The sequence below is a fragment of the Lissotriton vulgaris genome, chromosome 5 (assembly GCF_964263255.1).
Source record: "Lissotriton vulgaris chromosome 5, aLisVul1.2, whole genome shotgun sequence".
Taxonomy (NCBI): domain Eukaryota; kingdom Metazoa; phylum Chordata; class Amphibia; order Caudata; family Salamandridae; genus Lissotriton; species Lissotriton vulgaris.
This window is the reverse complement of record NC_141693.1, coordinates 201,942,163-201,963,947: the sequence shown is the minus strand read 5'-3', so window position 1 is coordinate 201,963,947 and position 21,785 is coordinate 201,942,163. Positions and strand designations below refer to the sequence as shown.

General features: G+C 42.1%; 1 protein-coding gene across 1 annotated transcript in view; it reads right to left on the bottom strand.

Moving 5' to 3' along the window:
- ABCA2 (ATP binding cassette subfamily A member 2) overlaps positions 1–21,785 on the bottom strand; it is a 696,743-nt gene that overhangs the window by 96,962 nt on the left and 577,996 nt on the right. The window contains exons 32-37 of the mRNA XM_086921159.1: positions 16,410–16,515; positions 15,135–15,246; positions 14,267–14,327; positions 9,987–10,161; positions 3,896–4,011; positions 879–1,026 (exon numbers count right to left, since the gene is read on the bottom strand). Coding sequence (XP_086777285.1) covers positions 879–1,026; positions 3,896–4,011; positions 9,987–10,161; positions 14,267–14,327; positions 15,135–15,246; positions 16,410–16,515 — 718 coding nt within the window. The remainder of the gene's footprint in view (positions 1–878; positions 1,027–3,895; positions 4,012–9,986; positions 10,162–14,266; positions 14,328–15,134; positions 15,247–16,409; positions 16,516–21,785) is intronic.

Sequence of the window (21,785 nt, the reverse complement as noted above, 5' to 3'; positions counted from 1 at the left end):
TATCCAGTGGAAGCTATGTCTAGAGAATAGGGTGAAATTCCCCTTGACCTATGATATACTCTGAAGTAAACTAGCCACTCTCTAAGAAGACAGATACAGCAGTCTAACCTTCTGTACTTTTTAGCAATCTGCAGTATTCAGTTTTGTGTCCCTGTATATGTGCTTATCGTTCTGTGATCTTTGAAGTGTGCAGCTGTACATCATATTGTGTACCTGTAAGAATTAGATCTAGTGCCCTTACTGTGTACTTTAATGTAACAGACGCAGATGTGTATTATACCCCCCCTTTGCCTTTTGTAGTGAAGATGCTTTTCTTATTGTAACCCGTATTATGCTTCAAACGGCTACTTTATTGACCCAATTGACTTATATGCGAGTACGTTAATGTGCTCCAAGAGGGTGCATACCTTGCTGGGCCTCCTTTTGTTTGTGGTTTCCATAGTGTGCATTCTTTGATGAGTGTTACTTACTGTATCTCCTGTAATATTTGCTTGTATTGTTTTGGGTCTTGTAGTTTGTACACACTTTATTGTACCTTGTACTCCTAGTAGTTCGCACATACATGACCTCTGTAGTTTCTTGATTTACTTTGTGCCCTGTGGTGGCTTCTCACCTTACTCCCTCTCTAGCACACACTTTGCTTGTGTTCTTCTGTAGTTTGTGCTTTCCATATTGAGCTCTGTTTGGTAGCGGTTAACAATATTGTACTCCCTCTAGTGGCCACATACATTATTGTCTTCCCATGTGGCTGGTGCTTACCTTATTACCTATTTAGCAGATGCCTGCCTTGTTGTCTGCATATATAATAAGTGCTTCCCTTATTGTGTTCTCTGTAATGGTTACTGTGTGACCTGTGTTCACCAAAGGAAGAACCTTACCTTATCGTGCTCAAAGAGCTGTAGCAGGAATGTAGCAACTGTGGCAGTAATTCCAATGAAGAGGTTGATGACAATCAGAAACACATAAGCCGTACTCGGGACCTCGAACCAGAAGGAGGCAGGATACATGATCGGAGTCATGGACCAACTGTAGGTGATGGAAAAAGTGTAAGAAATTGGCACCAACACATTCATGTTTTCATGACTCCTCGCTACCACGCTTCCCAGGTGGACCTCATGAATAAGTTAACACTGATTTGCTGAAACCACTTCAGTAGTAATTTGGTTTTAACATGAATGTCCTCACTATCACCCCTCTACAGTTCATACTGAAACCCACATTAAAGTGAGCAACCTTTTTTGCATCAAGATGATGATCACCCTTACTGTGGGATAATCAGCAGCAGGCTCTGATGGTCATAGTCAACATGGCCTAAATTCTGAAATTCCACTACGAATCTAACCGAGTACATTCACTGCTAAAGTGTGGGCGGTTTGGTTCACTGGAGGCTTTTAGTTAGATAAAAAACAGTTTGCCAATGAAATACTAGAGGGTGCCCTGCCATTAACAATAGTGAAGAACATAAATTTAGAAATTTCCCAAATCAGTTTCCTTTTAAAGCTACCTCGGGCTCCAGCATGAAGAGCCATCATATAGAGGAATAAAGGTTTTATCCCTAGTCAAAAGCACGCACCTAACAATTTTGGGAATGTAAATGGATTGAAAAATGTGACAGCATCAGGAAAGGTTTAAACAGTCTTGAAGAGTGGCGAATATTCATTAGTCTTAACTGAAGTCTGTAATATTCTGGGAAACATCGTTTACAACGTGGGGATTACATCGCAATGCCATTACATTGCGCTTTTTACAACACAAGTCGTTACAACGACTTGCGCTGGATGGCGCTCTAGGACAAGGAATAGTATAATTTACTATCCAACACCTTTCCTACTGTACGTAGACTGGATTTGGAATAGTAAATTATACTACTCCTAAGTCCACCGCCCTCCAACACAAGTCATTGTAATGGCTTGTGTTGTAAAAACCGCAATGTAATGTACCGCAATGTAAATGTATGCGTTGCAACGCCATACATCCAATATTCTTGGCTCCTTACCCTCACATTTCACCAATGCCATCTAACATCTCTGTCCATCCTACTCATGACACCTAGTACAGAGGTAAAAATCCTGTGTCTGAACCCGTTGGTTAGAAACTACTGGTGTATCTGTTACTATTTGATACATTCTGGCTTGTACTACTCGGCTGCCAGGAACTTGACCTCCCAAGTAGTAACACGTTAGGCTTTAGCTAGTGCACTGAACATTCCATGTATCACCCCAACCTTGTATTGATTATGAGAATTGATTTACTAATTATATGTTGAATCATGTTTGGGCACTATGAATTTCTTTGACTCGCGAGTAATTACTTATGACACTCGTTATCACCACATCTTTGACTCACGAATCGTTAATTGGCATTAATTGGCATAACAAGGCAAGAACTATTAAGGTATACACTACTGAGAGTAATTATGCTGATTATCTACTAAACAGCACAAGAGAGATATGTTATCTGTTTACCTAACGTAATTAAGAATGTGTCAAATCTCTAGATATGCAGTAGATCGCCCATGACACCGCCTATCGCTACAGTGGTATCCTATCCTTCATACTGAATCACCAACTAGAGATCACTACTGTGGACTTAGTATACACGCGTTACTCCAGTGACAATAGTTTGTTACTCGTAACCTTCTATGTGACTTACACTAGCCTGGGAAGTATCCCGGTACTCCCTTCACTCCTTATTCCGGTTGTATTGGCGCCATTGCAGTAGCGCCTTGCCATTGACCTAAGCAGGCAACACACATGCGCCGCTAAGCTCTGGCAGACTGTACATGTGCATGATCAGTGGGCTTATATATAAGCCTACAATTCGCGGCGGATCACCCGGACGTTACCGACAGTGCCCTGCCACCAAGCGAATAGGTAAGCTGACCCCCCTTAAGTGTGTGTTTCCCCCAGCGAACCTAGTTTTACCGATGTCGCCTATCAGCCTACTTCACTGCTTAATCTGTGCTCTTAGTTGGCGATATGACTACTACATAGACTATCATAGTTTCACATACATTTTGACAGTTCGAGTATTATATATGAATTAGCACACGTAACATGAACCGACCTGGACAGATGCCGCTCTACTACACGCCTCATTGCCTAATCTTTGCTCGTAGTTTGAGCTATTGCATAGACAATCTTGTTTCATTTTATCCTTGGCTTTCTGCTTTTTGAATCGTGATAAGTTAATTATTTAAGTATGATTTGTTTCTGACTATCTTCTGACGTTAGTCCCCAGAATCACCCGTCCTGAAGAGACCACCCAACAAAAGAGGGTCGAAAGGTCGTCAGCAATCTATAAGGGGAAGCCATCAACCGAGCTTAGAGCTGCTCTTGAATTATTTGCTTGTACCAATACTCTATTGGCTCCTCCTTTTACCAATTACCATCATTACATTTTTTCTCAATTGCACCCTTTAATCCTCCCAGTTTTTTGCTATGGTTACTTCACTCAGGTCATAATTCTAAATAGAAATGTATATAATGTAAATACACAAACCGGACCAAACTATTGTCTGCTTTTTTTGTATTCAATAATTATTATGTAAGAATAAATATCTCACTTCAGCTGAAGTGTGAATCAAAAATATCCCCTTTTGTCTAGTGAGCTAAAAAACGTTTCTAACATTTTTTAACATGTGGATGCTTTATTAAGCTAAAGCCTTATTCTTTATTTGATTATTTGCTTCAATCTGGTAGGCGACATTAATTGTAGCTGTAATCAATCAACTCTTCTAAAAATGAGTTCCTTGTGAACATTGTCTGTGCTTAACTAATTAAAAACAAGACTTTTCCCATTATTAAAAGCTATACATTATATTCCTTCTACTCCTCAGTCCCCATCCACTAAACGAAATACAACTTAAACACAGAAGAACAGATGAGCATCATACCCATAGAGCAGGAAAAGGGACAGCACCGCTGGGAAGTTGGTGGGAGAAGTGTAGGCCGGCAGGTCAAAGACAAACAGGATCAGGATGCAACAGGTTGCAGGCACCAGGTAATTCAACTGATGATCACAGTGAAACAGATCAGGGAGAGAAGACAAAGAGGTCAAGTTACACACCGAAGTCCAGTTCAGAGGAGTTTCTAAAGTTAGAGTTAAAGTTACCCTTGAAAAAAACATGGTTCCATGTGCATTGAAGTAACTACAAGTGTATATTTATGAGAAATATATGTTCAAAATGTTCTGTACTTGCATATGCAATGAATATACGCTCCAGTGTAAGTTAGTGTGTATTCACAAACAAGCGCCAATGCATTTTTAAGCACATACAAGCTAAATCTGAAAGATAAATGTATAGCTGCTGCTGAAAGTGTAGGAAATTGTACCAATTACTTCAATTTTCACTGAGGGATGTAGATGTAGGATGGATTGCCATGTTTTAGGGTAATATTGTGAACAGAAAAGTAAAAAACATTTACAGATTAAATTAAACCTTTGCTGATATGGGTAACCCCACACTTGCACATTTAATTCAAAGAGCAAAATACCCACTTGTGTTATACGTATGACACTCATACACCTGTTTGCCTATGTAAATATGAAGGCTTTGTTGGCCGTTTCAAGGATGGGGCATTGAAAAGTCTGGTTATCTTGACTAACAGCTTTAACACAAGTAATTAGCAGTATATGGGGTGACAATCAAACTGAGCCATGTACACACGAGGTTCTCCAAACTCTCCTCAGATATTGGGTGGGAGTAAATTAATATCCTGGCTTTATAAGCCAGTATTGTTAATTATTAGGCTAGATCAAACTCATGTTAAAAGGAAATGGGAAGATGAGATTGGGTGTGACTTCAATGGAAAGTAATGGGAGTGTATCTTGGAACACCCCTGTAAAGTGTCCAGAAACACAAGGTTAGATACTGCCAATTCAACTAGCGCCACACAACGCCCCACACATTGAACAAGATAGCTGGGACAGAGGACAAAGCGTGCCCAAGCTGTACCTTGGTGATGCTCGATTCACACATATCAGATGGTCTTGCCTGGCAGTGGACCAGTTTTGGATGCGAGTAACTGGGGAGAGGTAACATACACCGACCAAAACAAACTTTTTGCAGACAGAAATATGCTTATTGAATGTTTACCCTACGCCAAAGGGGACTAGAGTAAGCGCCAGATTTCTTGCTCTTGCACTGGTGTTGGCTAAACAAGACATGGCTCTGCATGGGAGAGCGCCTGCAGGCCTGCCCCACACAGAGGGAAACGGGACGTAGAACAATGGGCGGCAGTAGAAGGGGTGATCTTGCAGATGGAAAAACAGAGAGAGCTTTTTAAGAAACCTATAGCGGATGAATGTCAGGCACTGTAATGCTCCTAGTGGCGGACAAAGAATAACTGGGACGCTATTGGGCATATGGAAGATGTGTTCGATAAACAAGGTGGGAACCACACAAACAGATGACCTGGTTTTTGCGTCAAGATCGCTTGGCATATCCATGTATGGAGATAATTTACAGTACTTTACCTTGCAGTATGTATATAGTTGCCTAACCGTAGGTGTTTTGCACGTTTTTTGTTTAACAAATTGCATTGTAGCACAGCAAGAGGATGCAAGTGATTGCAAGCTTGATTGTTTTAGAACTTGGTAGGGAATTGATAGTTTTTTTTTAATGACTTTACGATAGGAAAGTAGTGAGACCTACAAATGGAACTAGGAAAAATGCAAAAATAATAATGGACGTGAGCACTTGTGCTGCTTTGTAATACTAACCAACTGAATAGGACTTCTATATTGTTTTTATACTAAAAATAATGAAAAAACTAAATAAAAAGGCTTTGTTAAAAAAAAACTGACCGATATAAAACGCTTGGCTGTCACCTAAAGATGGCATATATGAAATAATGGTTTTATCAGCGCAAAGAAATTCGGTTGAGGCAAGTGCTTACATTTTTTTTACTTCTTACGTTTTGAGTCTCTTTCACATCTTGGCTCCCAGTCTTTATACACCTGTCTGCCCCCCATTGTTTAGTTGTCCTATGTGATTTCCACAGTAGAACTGTAGCAGATTCCTTAAAGGGTGCATCTTGCCTTTACTTATTGAGCAGGCTTTCTAAGAGACCCCCTGGCTGTCTGAGACTGATTTCACAGGTTATACATTTTTCTTTTGTTGATTGACCCTTTCAGACTACGACTGGCGTGCGAGAAGATTTCTTTGACACTTAGAAGCATTTTATTTTCCCTGACTGGGATCTTGTTGTGAGACTGCATGGTCTAAGTCAAGAGACAGCTCTAAATCCAGCTCCGGGATCCAGAAGAAGGCGTGTTCACGGCAGGCCAGACGGGCACTCGGTGGTACGATTCATTGAGAATTATTTGGCAAGGCTAACCCTACCATTAGAGAATTCATCTCAGGGGCACTCGTACCACTTCGTGAGAAAGTCAGAGAGACACCTAGCTCATGAAAGGCAGGCTAAGGTGCGGTTTGACTGCAACCTCTACTTTGGTTGACTCAGTGGGGCTCTTAGAAAGGCTGATAAGCCTGGCCCAGGCCTAGAGGTGAAGAAAAGCCTGCAGTGAATGATCCAATTGGATCACGTGCGATTTCAGACCAAAAATCGACAAGGCACCAAGCTGCCTTACAGGAAAATATCACAAGCATGCGATGCATGGGCTAGGAAGTTAATTCCTGCAGTCACAGAACTCTTGCATCACAGGAGGTGTTCACCATGAACCTGGAAGATCAACAATAATATGCCCGTCACAGAGTCGGCATGAAGACATCGGAGACCTTTACACACCTGTAAGAGCTACCAAAACTAACAATCAGGAACAATAGCAGACAGATTGGTCCTGCCACCGACTACTCTCATACAGGCAGAAGGACACCACCGGACACAAAATGCACGTTTCACGTCTTCCAGAGAGCATATATTATTCTTGCACACCTGCACGAAAGCTTCCACAGTTATTACAGTCCTTCAGGCAGGGATGTGGAATTCCTATGGCCCAATACCTATTGTTTGGGGTTATGGCAACAAGTTTTCATGTGTATTTTGTACTTGGGACAAGTAGGCCCAACCCCTACAGCACAAACCCTTTGGCTGCCAGTTTACAGTAGCACATTATGGATCAGGGAGGGGCATTGTCAGCAGTTAAGGCAATATTTGTATCCATGTGCTAATGCTGTTCAGACTTGTATTTATGGTCCATTAATGCAAAGCTTAAATGTGGTTAGCTCCGACTGCACTACCTCCGACTACACTACTGACTGGTTCCAGTATCAAAATGTGTACACACATTTTCAAAGTTTAGCAATATGAGGCTATGTATAATGGTCCCAGAATGCTAGGATAAGATTCAAATATTTGAGGAGGCTCGAAAGCAAAATGGATGATTCTTTGCTTTCAAAATAAAATATTTACAAAAATGCAAGTAGGAAAAAAAGCATTCAGCTAAAGTACTCTAAAGGTTTAGGTACCATTTCTTTGCAGCATCATTTAGTAAAATGTGTTGATGTATACTAGTATTCCCAAACATATTCATAATGGAAAATAAGTGCAACCAGTTTCAATAAGATTATAGGAAACATAAAAATAAACGAGCATTGGCAAATCCATAGGTCTCAAATTGGTGGTCAGCTTTTTGGTGTTGTCAGTGTGTGACTTGCTTTGGCATGGCTATTGTAAAGCCTTATTAGTGTGGGAGCTGCTGGGCCATCACCATTATAACAAACATTGGCAAAAGCAAAAATTGTTTTCGGTCTAAAAAAGCACATATTGCCACAGTAGTTCCTGGCACTGAACAAAACTACTTTGTGTTCAGATATGTTCCTTATGAAAGAGCAAAAGGCTGTCACACACAGTGAAGCCAGCTGTTAGACAGAGAGAGAGACAGAATTTTAATAAACACAAAAGGTCATGGCGAACACCAGACCTAATTTGGGGCCCAATTAAAGAAAGTCTCAAAAGTGCACCCATGATATATGTCCTTGCATTAAGTGCAGATATACAGCTTTCACGAATTCACAAGAAATTACAGAAGTCGGCCAAGAAACTGTATTCATAGAAATTACTTGGGGGGCTGCATTTTAGCATGAGCAAATACACACGTACAGATATCCTCATGCAAAAGTTCAAGTTGCAAGTTGACTTTCTCTCCAACCACTTTTTTCCCCAACCCTGGAAGAAGTTTAACGTCCTCTCATTGTCCGGAGTAAATTTCCAACCTTTCTCAGTTTGGGAAAAGATTAAAGAATAGTTGGTGAAAACCCTTAAAACACACAAGTTAGTAGGTTTGCACAGACTCAAAATGGCATTCCAATGCTCAAACTATTGCTTACCACTACCGTTGGCCACAGTATGTAGATCTGCAGAAATGCAGCAACATAAGGGAATTGCTATTATTCAAACCCTACTATGATATGAGTACTGGCCTAATCAGTGAGGCAGTGTCAGAACTCTTATATAATTAGATTGCTGCCATAATTTGACATCGCATTACATGGTACAAAAGGGACAATTGGATTTATGAAGCAACCTGCCCCATAGTCAAGTAGATATTTTATTAAATTCCACACCCCTGTTCAGCAGTACAGATGTGCCTCACATAGGCCTGCAGAGTAGCACCCAAGATCTATGAAGATCTTAAGAATACATACATTCCTCATACACTTACAGGTGTGCACACAGAACACATGAAGTTAAGGAACATGCATGACTTTCTCAAACGTGCAGGACACAGATAGCCCTTGCAGACCTGCTAGAGAACTTCCATGACCTCGCACATTGGAGGGAGGTAACCAACATCTTTAACAGAAACAACCTTTGCCTGTAGTAAGGCCCATCATGGACTGCAGGTATTCCAGGATAAAGGGCAGATTATCATTAGAGAGAACAAGTCATTTGTAGCCAGGCACGAGCTGTAGCACATGCTAGGATCTCCAGTCACTGGAAGGATGCACAGCAAAATATGGATGTTATGAGAAATAATGTGTGGAACCAAGCCAGTGCCAGTAGAAGACTAAGGTGCCCTGTGGTTATTATGAATTTGCAGCACACTTCAGATTCTTGGCCACTCTGTGCTAGGTACAGCACCCAAGGCCGGTGCAGAGCAATGGATGAGGTTAGGCTGGGTACAAGCACTACGCATAGGCATGCCACTATGCCGACATGCGAGCACTCGGGCACACCAATGATTGTTTTTAATGTTTTCTGTATAATATTTCATCGAAAATTCTGCATCATGTGTTTGGTGTCATTAAATAACACTTGAGCACTATTGAATTCCCTTTTTGAGTCATTGTTTATTATATCACTGCATTGTCTTTCTGTCACACTGTATGGATGTAATAGTGTTGGGACCACTACGTTCTATACTGACCTGTGAGCACAGCCCATGTTAATGTTTTGTTTGAAAATATGTTGATGTTGCCCTAGGAATTTCAAAGCATGGTAACGGTATGGTCACTTAAGAAATAAGATGCCCTCAACATACCACATTGTGGACAGTAAACATAAGCAGGAATCAAATTCTACTGATGCAATTACACAATGCTCAATACAGATAATCAAATGTTGAAAAAGTAGCTCCATTTGAATGTTATACACAATACTACGCATATTTATTGGCCACAGAGTTGCTTAGCAATTGGGCACATGATCAAAACAGTAGAAATTGTAACATTTGCTTTCTTTTTTCCAATACTGTTACCCCCTCCCCCGCATCTCAGAATGTATGCAGGCATGCGCTCTCAAAGCTACAACCAAAATAGATGATGGATTAGATGTACAGTGGTAAGACAAAAACATTTAGAAGACATACCTCACCTGAAGTTACTCCTGGAGCTATTTTTGTGTGGTATTTGGTCAAGAAGGAACTTGTGATCTCATGCCACTCACAATATACAAGACTCCTGAACATCAACCCCATTCCGCAAACTGTCTTTACCCATGTAATGTATAAGCAGGGCTTAAAGTCTATTGTCAAAAAGTCCTATGAAGTGAATATTTGAATAGGGACATATTTGCACTCACCATATCCCAAATATAATTGGCCAACCAATAGATGACTGGGTTACAGCCGCTGACGAACTGCAGATGCTTGGCCTTTGTAGACTTCTCTGCAACTAGAAATACCACAAAGCTCGCTGGCACAAAGGACATCGCTACGATGATGAAGATGGCGATCACCACATCTGTGCCTTGTAGCCTGAAGGAAAGATGATGATGATGACAAGGAGTCATATTGTGTATTCATGGGACTTACTTCCCTGCCTTCATAGAATTTACTTCCACTGCACAGGCATGGAAGCTGAAAGCCCCTTCCTCATCCACCGCCAGGTTAGTGCAAGGGTTAACCACTGATGGAGAAAGCAGAACAATGAGCATCAAAGGCCGAATGGAGCATGCATGACAACAGGAAGTAAGGTTTATGTGGCCCCTAGACTAACCCTGGGCGTAGTACTACGCTAGCGGAGTGTGCGTAGTTTTCGCTACTACACGAATTGCATGTAGCACAGTGCAAAAACGTGTAGCGGGCCTTTTTTGCTTGCTCGCGGTCCTCAACGCCAAGTTGGCAACCGCGAGCGAGCAAAATCAACATCCCGGCGAGACTTTTTCCTCGTTCGCGATCAGCAATATCAAGTTGCCGATCGAGAGTGTGGGAAATAAACCTCCCAGCGAGATTCTCAACGCGGGGAGGTCAGGTTTCTCATTGCTAGTCGTCGCGTATGCTCGCGACCGCTCGTGATGAGAAACTACCAGTCCGGGTTGAGAAAGCTGCTGCTCCAGTACAAATCTACTTGAGCGGCAGAAAACAACTGCTTGCACTGTGCAAGATGCCGTTTGCAAGGATTGCACAGTGCAGACAAGCATCCAGCACTGTGCAATCAGTGCGAACAGCATTTCCCTACCGCACTACGAAGTTCGCGTAGCGTGCGTAGTGCACTTCGCGTAGCACTACTACGCAAACTAAGCCCAGAGTTACCCCAGACTCCCCTCCATTCTCCAGTCTTAAAGGAATCCCACCAGAAGGCAGAGTATGGAATGACCATGGAATTGTATTTATTTCTCAAGCCACCCTCCCACCAGAGGAGAGAAAGAGCTTAAAGGGACCCCCAGTGCCTCACTAATAACAAAATATCGGATTTGTAAAGTGCATGCTCACTTCAACTCTATGTTGCTCATTTTATTGATAATAAAAGGCTGACCACACAATCACATGTATTCTCTCTACATCACGGAAGTATGTAACTAAACTAGGATGTAATTCAGATAAAACAAGAAGCACAGACCTTAATCAGCACTGAAAGAATAAAGCACGGAGCTAAGAAGTAGACCGACACCAAAGGCCAGTCTACTGTAGCCTCCCAATCATCTGCCAGCCGAAGCAGAAGGATTTGGCGACAATCTCAACATTGTAGTTTTTCACACTAGAACTCTGTTCCAGTTGCTTTAAGTGTAAGCATTTTAAGATTAAAAGATGAGCAAGCCGGCACCTACTCCTCTCCAAGGCTTCTGGGTAACTCTTTGGTCACATCCAACTTATCTCTCGAAAATCTCCTCCTATTTCTTTACAAACAATCATACTGCAATATTTATACTAGCCGAACATTCCAGTTTATGCAGTGGAGTAAACTTTGCATTGAAGTATACAGCGAGGGGTGATATAAAAGAAGTGTGTGTGTGTGTGTGTGTGTGTGTTCGTGTGTTTGCGTGTTCGTGTGTGTGTGTTCCTCCACACACTAGAACACTATAGAGAGTTAACATACAGCCCAGTATAGAGAAAAATGCCTGCTTAAGGAATTAACCTTCATACTAGTAATAGCGAGATGAAGCATGGAAATGTTATATACATATATATATATAAAATATATATAAACTTTCCACGCTTCATCTCGCTATTACTAATTTGAAGGTTAATTACTTAAGCAGGCCATTTCCTCTATACTGGGCTGCATGTTAACTCTCTATAGTGTTCTAGTGTGTGGAGGATCTTTCAGTCAATGCATCATATCCAAACTCTTCGCTGCCTTATCATCCATCCTAGCCGCTCTCAAGTGGGACTTCTCTGGGAAAGTACTTTCTATTACATTTTTTCCCATGCTTCTTTGATAAGGCCATATTAGTGGCTCCAGTGAATAGCTAGCTAGCATTTTTCCAACCCTATTCCCAAGACTGAAAATATATGTAGGGTCTTAACTTTCTTAGGTATAGGGACAATGCCCAGTAAGCATTGCTTGCCTGATACCTCCAACTCCATGCCCCTTGTTGTGCGCGGCCTCTTTATCACTCTCTCATAATCACTCACTCTTATTCCACAGAACCAGCCCATGTGTATATACAAGGCTTCTGATACCTCACATCTTGGGGCAGGAAGAGGATATCTTGGGATAAAGTTTGTTAAGTTTTAATGGGGCCAAGTGCATGCAAAGTAGAATGTTGAAGTGCAGAAAGGTAAACCTTGCATTACTTGAAATGCCACCCAACAGATCACAAGCCATTTTCCATTCCCCATCCATAAGCCGTCCTGGAAGTCTTCCTCTTATCGTTGTCTAGCTATCAAAGGTGTTTTGCTCTCCTTTCGGCTTTCAGGACACTATGGTTGTGATGCCATCCTATACCCAAATCCCAGTTCTAATAATGCCTCAAGCGTGCATGAGGGACTGGATGTTTTCATTAACTCTGTTCAAATCTCCCCAGTGGTCACTGTTAGCTTAGCACATAGAAGGAACTTCCGCGGTCTGACCCCCAATGCCACCTGTGCCCCAGAAAAGGAAACAAGGTATCTTTAGGATATTAATCCGGTAGGGTGTACCCCAGAAAAGGAAACATGGGTCTCTTTTGGATATTAATCCCTTAGGCTGTGCCCCATGAAAGGAACCAAAGATCTCTTTAGGATATAAATCCCCTAGGGTGAGGCACCGACTGTAGACATATTATTATTATTATTATTGTTGCATTTCTTATATAGCGCCAGAATCGACCCCCGAAGGGGTATCTCCGCGCTTGCCTTGGGAACCCGTCCTGGTTTTTCCCTGTGAGATATCCCCTACAGGGCATCCCCAAGGTGAAAGCCAGGCATCCCGCCGCAGGGGGGCCGTTGTGGAGATTAAGCAAGCTTAATGCCCAGAGTTGCAGAGTGTGAACCCATGATTAGGTCAGGCACCGAAGCGAGAATTATCGAGTCCGTGGACATTTGAGCTCAACACCCTGCCGCGTCGGGAATCGAACCCTGGTCCCGGGTCTGACCTCTGCTTCAGGGTCTGCCTGCTCTAACCAGTGAGCCACACTTCTCCACATATCATGAATTATAGGCTTAAATTGGGGTACAGATCCCGATTCCAGGGCCTTTGAGGATAAGGACAATCGGAGGACTCTATCTGAGCCTTCCAAGCCTTTACTGTCTGACTGCACATTATAAGAACAATTAGGGGGAATATATCTGCCTCTCATGAGTAATACTACCAGAGAAACATCTGTTAGGGATCTGTTTAGGAGCATCCTCTCCCAGCTATCTTCCTCTGAACATCAGTTGGCATTGTGTTTATTTATTTAGTGTTTTATAGAGCACAAACTTGACCCGTTAGGGTATCGGAGCGCTTTACAGGAGTCATAGAGTTATACAAAAGGCTTAGCATCACATAGTATACATACAGTGCTGGAAATATAATGGATAGAAGGACACGTATGTACAATTTATATTTACAATAACACAAGACGGGCCCCCGGTATCTTGGGGGGTTGGGGAGACTAGGTAGTCAGGGGGGGGGCCAAATCCGGAAGTTAAGCAGGGTCTTAGTGGTGGTTGATGGCAGAAGTTAAACGAGGAATTTACCCATAAGGAAGGTTTTGGATTCCTTCTTGAAGCATGCCAGAGAAGGGATTCTTCTAATGATGGGTGGGAGAGAGTCCCATATTCTTGGTGCGGCCCCGTGTGTAAGCGAAGATGCTATGTAATAAAGCTCTAGGCCGTGTAGAGCTAGACCACCCTCCACCCAGTCCAATTTCAGTGTACCTAACGTGACCCGGCATCTTTTTGCCACCCAGAACAGGAATATCCTGGGCCTGTCAAGCTGCTTAATTGTCGATCGCGTAATGGAATATATGGATATTTGAACTACATACAAGCAACAGCAGTTCTATACACGATATAATGAGGCAGAGAAACATATGATCCATGAATACAACCCTTTCACACATTTGCACACTAGCAATCTCTCTATCCGATTCTGTCAGAGTAAAAAAACACCAGAACAACAATGATACTGTGACTGCTTATGGTGTTAGACCTAGGAAGTGCATTGGATACATACAAGTAGTCGAGAGACAGGCTGGCGCTGGTCTTGTTCATTGGGTGATTGGTGACAGTGATCCCTGAAAGAGAAATCTGCATGAAGATCTCTTTGGACTGGAAATAACTGATGCTCAAGGAATATCAAATGCAATTAAAATTGGCTAAATTTGAGGGTTTCCACTAGGACAAGTTCTTTGTCCCATGGCTTTGGTGCAGTCTATGTTTCTATGTAATTGTCTGGCTAATTGAGAACATTGTAACAGTGAACAAGATGAATCTCTCGCATTACACCAATGTCCTAACCCGCTACACCCATGCTATTCCAGAACAGCATTATGTTAGTGGCCAAGAATGCAGGAATGAAGCAAGTTTATATTGCAGGTATGACAAAATATAACCCCTCAGCACAATTTATTTAAGGAGAGGTGAAGTTTACTATCACTAGCGTAACAACTGAAGGTGGGCACTAAAGATCAGCATGAGGGTGCACTGCCAAGGAAGAATGAGTGCCCTGTCATGGAACGGCAGACGCTCCAGCAGCTTAGCTTGCAATAATTTAGGAGAGGTTAGTGGAGTTTCACTCCAGAATTGCAAGAGCTGGACGCGATTTGCATTGACATCAGTTAGCAGAGAGGTGTCTGGTACCAGCCGTGGAAGGGCAGCGGTTGTAGCCGGACGCTAATGAGGTATCTACACCAGTTGAACTTCAACTTGGAGGAGCTTGTGTTATACCAATACAAGGACCATAAAGCCAATTCAGTTATCAATAAATCTATAAAACGCCTTGCCAATGTAGTGTGGCCTCCCGTAAGCTGTGTCCTAAAACTGCCTTATAAACAGTGAACTTCCAGTCACAAAACCAGGCGGAAATTGCGCAAATGTCTCACCATAGGCAGCAGGGTTGCCTCGACTCTTGGGCAGGTTAGCGCGCAGGATGGCGTTATTCAAGGTGTTCAGGAATGTAGGCATACTGTGGTAGCCCTTATTGTTGTAGAAGATCTGGAATCATAGAGAAGGATTAGAGAGAAAAAAAAACCAGGAGGGGAAGATGAAAGTATACACAATGAAGAAAAAAGAAAAGAGTACATTGAAAGAAGAGCATAGGTAATCAGAAGGGTATAAAAGAGAAGGAAAGAGGAGAAAAGTGAAACATCAGTCAGGAGAAGAGAGAAATAATCCAGAAACAACCATTAGGAACAACAGTGTACGAGAAAAAAAAAAAGAAAATAACATACATATTACATAAAGAGGGAAAGATTGAAGAGTGAGGTGGGGACACAGCATATTTCAAGGGTAAACATAGCTTATGTTAATTTATCTGCAACTAATTTCTGAGAGTAATCTTCCTCACCAGGTGGAGCGCTCTCCACGGAATTTAGGTACCATGTCCAGCTCTGCAGATTTGCAAGACTTATGATTTGTGGAAACTTCAATATTTGTTTAGGAAAAAAAAAAATCTTGCTTGTTCAGTTTTGCAAGGGAAAGAATCACAAACCGGCAGAAAGTGTTTATAGACACTGACAATAAGACACGGAACAGTTCAGAAATTTCTGCCAGCATTACGTGTGTCAAAAATATTATGTTTATATCTTCAAAAAGGCAATTTCTGCCAAAGGCGCATAACCCATCAAGAGGCAGGAACAACAATGAGATATTACACTATCAGCGAGTGGTTCAAATCACAAGCACACAAAAGTACATAGAAAACTCTGTTCATTAGTCGACTCTGGGACCATCGCCACCCTACCTAACGCCACACACTCATCTACAATTGCTTAATGTGATTTGATACATCACATTTTATCCCTCCCTGTAATGAACAAGATATATATTCAATTGTTAATTTGAAGTTAACCAGAAATCCCCCCTCAATGGAGCCCTTGGTGTAGATGCTAGAGCGAACCATTACAGCTTAGTATTATTCGTCATGTCGCGGAAACATTTCTCACCTTAATCCCTGGAGAAGGAATATACAAGGCAGCCATTTTGTGAGTACCAGTAAACCTTAGCATCAATGGGATATGATAAAAGCATGATTGGCCTGAATATTAGAGGGCCCCACTTCTCAGGGGCTTCCTCAATTTATTTAGCCAGTGTTTTAGGGGATGCTGGAATAAGACCCTACCCAATGTTTTTAAAACAGTACAAACTGCCTGCCCTACCTGAGCAGTCCTTCTGACGGCAATCTTCCGAACCATAGGAGGAGCATTCACTCCAAACGATGCTGGGATGGATCGCTGGACATTACCAAAAGTCAGAGCCCCATATCTGTAAAGGAGATACATTATAGTATTATGAAAAATCCAAACTCCTGCTTTCCCACATACATAAAACACACTCATCGCTGGTCATCTTTGGATTTATCTCACTCTGATAAACATAGGCAGGCCAGATGCTACCATTAAAATGGGTAATAGTAGTGACTACATTTATTTGGGGGGAGGGGGCGTCACCCACACAATGGCTATATTGAACTGTAAAAAATGCAATTTCTACCAAATAATGACATTCACACACAGTCATAATAAAAACTACTGGGTGGTGTGTAAAAGTGCAAAACAAAATAAAGTAGAAAAACAACATTAGACATATATGTTATGAGGAATGTGGATAACCTATATAAAAATTCTCAAAAATGAATCAAATCGCCAAGATTCAAAGGTAAACCCAGGGAAGAACAAACTATGTACCTTCTGAAACAAAACGTGTTCTATGGACACTGTGCTCCCTCCGTAGTAAATGTATCTCCCCAAAGCTCTGGAAACATTACATGCGGTCACTGCTGTGGGCCACTACTCCTGTTCAAGGGTACAGCATGACACCAACATCACCTCATGACACATTTGTGCATATACTGCATAGCCTCACCTGAAAGCATTAGTTCCCTGTGCTCTCCAGACCAGCAGACAACTTACCTGCATGTATCTACCCCTCGCCAAAGACAGTGAGGAGGGCAATAAAGATTCTTAACATGGAACTCTGTATCCAGTATAACCAGCTACCCTAGCAACGGGTCACGTTTTTTTCTAAATAATACTCTTACCGCTGAGGAATCTTGATGTTTGAACAATCGGTTAATAGTACTTCGGATGAAGGAACCTCTGATAACCAAGATGAAGACGAAAAATATGGTGATCCACCATTTGGTCAAACAAAACTTCTGCAACCTTCTGAGGGAACAACTTTGCTTTGCAAATTTCCTGCAGAGGTACAATCCTTAAGAATACTGCAGTGTCTACTCTGCCTTGGGTAGAATGCAAAATTGTGTTTTCAGGGAAAGTCTGGTCGACTGCCTCGTACTATTCTGTGATTACTGTCAACTTTGCATCCTAAAATTCCATAACAAAAGGAGTGGGAGTTTTTTCTGTGTTCAGCCGATTACCTTTGGCATTAATTCCACTTATCACTGAAATTTACAGGAAGACCATTTATACTTCAGAAGCAGGCTAAAGATAATTTGGTTTCCAAAATTCTGCAGATAGAATGTTGTGGATTAATGATCTTTTTCCCTAGCACCAAGAAGCCAGGTCGTGGAGCCTTGGACGGGTAGAACATAACAAAAAGTAACATTGTCTGTTTTATTATAGTCATGCCCTTAGTAGCACTGTCCTTGGCAATAATCAGCTGTCTATCCACCCTATGCATGTTACACCTCCAAATATAGGGGCCCATTAGCGGAGATACCCCTTTGGGGGTCGAATCCTGCGCTATATAAGAAAATAAATAAATAAATTAGAATGGCGGGCAGACTGGTGCTGGGACCGGCCGCCAATGGTGCGGCGGTCCCGCACCGGCGATTAGGATGCCACTGCCACCGTGGCATCCTCCATTCCTAGTATTGTGGCGGGGTGTGCTCACAGCACCGCCCACCACAATGCTGGGAATGCACTGTGTGCATTGTCATGCACAAGGTGACAGGCACAGCGAGGTGCCACCATGTCCATGACAATGCAGGGTGTACCATAGGTACCCCCCATGTGCACCTCCCACCCCCCCAATACCCTGGGGGCCCGCAACAGGCCCCCGTAAACGAATTCCTCATGCCTTTGAAAGGCATGTCTCCGCACCCACGCTAATATGGATGGAGGTGTTGAGCAGACACCGCCACCATATTAAACCCTTATCTGCCCGGTTGACTTGTCGACCGGGCGGAAAAGGAGCAGACGGTAGTCCCGTCCGCAACGGTACCCAAGCCATACTAATATGGCGGGGGGAAATGGGTGGCTGGCGGAGAAGGATGTGGGGCAGATCGCTACCGCCATGCGGGCGGTGGCCATCCACCCTACATCCTAATGGACCCCATAGTGTTTGAGAGACTAATCTGTGCAGTCTCTGCCTTGGGTGGAGGCACTAGTGGTTCAGAACAAAATTTGTTACCACTGTGAGAAGAAAATCTCACTTTACCATTCAGAACATTTGTCCAATTGGAAACAAAATGTACGTAAAATCTACTGACAAAGGTTGCTGTGGACTCACCTTTCTAGGACAGCGTAGTTGCCATAAAAAAGTTCTTCTCATGGCAACTGCACAAAGTCTCGATTGAGCCTCAACAAAAAGTTTAGGTCCCACTGAGCTGTGTATTAGGTGCCAGTGGAAATCGGTTTACCAATTCCTTCAAACACTAAGATAGCATATAAATCTCAAAGAATGAAGAATCATTAGACTTCCTCTAACAGATGAAAAGTAGAGTCAAATTACTCAATTTGAGAACAAAAGAATTGGGGAAAGGGGTTTTAAGCACAATTGCACCTATCCTGAGTACTGCCTTGTTCGTTCTTTTTTATGGTGCCACGGATCGGAGATTCTATTCCCCTAAATCTCCTAGCACAATAAATTGTTCCAACATACAATTTTTAACAATACTGATCCAGCACACAAACTGTTATTTGTAAATATATACAGTAATAATCAAAGTTCATGAATCACAATAGAAAAACATTCAGTAGCAGAATCTGGGATGTTTTTAGAAGTTTAATCTTTATTTGGTTCTTCACAAATGTAGCCAACGCGTTTCGTCCTCCACAGACTTCTTCAGGGCAAATAGAATGAACTCTTCTTGGGAATAAGTATAAACATATTCTTCCATCCAGTCAAAAGACCGTTTAAAAAAAAAAATATCTTCTCTTTTCAAGTACAACGTTCCGCTACAACGGAAGACGCCATGCGATGGAGCCGGCTTAAACCACTTTTCCAAATTTTCCGCCACATTGGGCTATCTGACCCGAGTGACCCTGTTTGTGAAATTGAAGTGTCTTTCACTTAAAAAGAGAAGATATTTTTTTTTTAAACGGTGATTTGACTGGATGGAAGAATACGTTTATACTTATTCCCAAGAAGAGTTCATTCTATTTGCCCTGAAGAAGTCCGTGGAGGACGAAACGCGTTGGCTACATTTGTGAAGAACCAAATAAAGATTGAACTTCTAAAAACATCCCAGATTCTTCTACTGAATGTTTTTCTATTGTGATTCATGAACTTTGATTATTACTGTATATATTTACAAATAACAGTTTGTGTGCTGGATCAGTATTGTTAAAAATAGAGTCAAATTACTCCTCGTGGTAAATGCCGTCAGACAGATCTTTCCCAGGAAACATGCATAAAATCATTCAGCACCACAGACAAAATGTTTTTACAATTGGGTCAACAGGTTTCTGAATATACTAGTAGAAAATCTCAACCAACTTCTCCTGTACACTTGCACCAAACATCCAACAGGATATACACTACATCAGAAGAAATAGAAGACCTAATGGTCCTCAGCTTTCCCAATGCTTTCCTGCTCAAATGAAGACCTAACTTTTCCGTCTTCTATGAAAGAACAAATTGATGCAATGGCAGTTGCGATTATCCCCTTCTCAGAGAGAAAACAAAGTTTAGTATAACAAATGCATTTGGTTCACTTTTGAGCATCAAAAGGGTTGAAATCTGAATCTTTTTAAAGAAAAGTTGTACAACTGAAATATGGAGGGAGCCTAACACTAGGCTAAAAGGAGAGAGCATCATCTTCAAATACTGAACACAGAATTAAAGTGAGTTGCAAAGACTCAATGTGTGAACCTGTCCACATCTCAATAGGCTTTGACACAACATCTGGATAAAGTCTCCTTTTGGGATGAGATCTGTGTAGCTGACAGAATATCCAATTGAGCACGGTCTTCATGTAACATGAAAGTAGATGGCACCAAGGCTAAGATCTTTTCTTCTACACACAATGTCACTGAGCAGAACCCGACACCATAATATGTGACAGTGGCATTGCCCATCAGTACAATAATCTGCTTACATGCAAAATAAGCAACGCCAGATTGAGCTCCCTGCGCCTCCAAAAAACTGAATTGGATCTCGTTTTCAGAACTAAGGCAACTCATATTCAAATCCTCCAAACCTTGTTTCCACCATGTAAGGAAGTCATCTGTCAACTGTGGATCTCATAACTTTGCAAAATACTGACTTTTCAACAGGACCTTGGCGTTTGACCACTAAGCCAAAGTTACGAAATTATACTGTCTCACACTCGGGGGGGATCTGGCAGATGAGCCCAGGTATTGCAACCACTACCACAACCCGTTTCTTAGCTTTGTCTGGGGTGACAAAGGAGTCGTTAAGGGATATCAGTCTGATAAACTAAGACATCTTCAGCAATCTGACTGGTACTATCCGAAGATTCACATCTTTCATGCCTTGAGTCCTTCACCTAGCAATAAGGTCTTCATGAAGCAGCAATGCCACTACTGAACTAGTTACTTAACTTCAGAAATACTCTTTCTTGTGGATATTCGTACGCCTAATTCCTCAGCTTTAGAATATCCCCAAGGTGCCCGAATGAATCTGGAAATTTTCATACCAGTGCACCTGCACCATCGGGTGGGTCCGTGTGACTGAGCATTGACTTCATTCCGCTCCGGAGTGACGGAGCAGAGCCACAAATAAGCCCCACCCTTGTGTGCAGTCAGTTGCTTGCTCAACTCACTCTGTACCCTTGGACGCAGAGCACAAAAACAAAGGGAGGTACCAGTGTGCAGATTTCGAATTTGGAACATTTTTATATGCCAAGAAAAGACCGAACCATAGAAGGCAAAGGTGGAAGAGCAGCAAGGAATCAGCAGTTAAGTAGGGTATCCAAGAAAAAGAGAATTACCTGAGATTAGTTAAGTTGTTCTTCTGATGGATATTTGTAATCTCAGATTCTATAACTTTAGAATAGATATCAAAGCAGTACCTCTCAAAGTGGAGGATCTGTGGAGTGGGCTCAGTCCAAAAAGTCCTGGAGGACTAAATAGGTTAAATGCCCCTCCATTGGATGGGGCTGCCAAGGCAATAGTGCTTTGTGAACGTTTGCACTGAAGTCCCTGCCGTAGTCTGACTGATTTCAAGGAATTGGCACTGCACGTGCCAACAAAGTGGTAGCAGCCTTGGCCCTAGTGGTATGAGCCATCAGTACTTCAAGAGGATGATTCTTGGGCAATGTGTAGCAGATCTTCATGCAAAAGACTATCCACCTTGACAACGTCAATTTCTTCACCACTTTACCATTC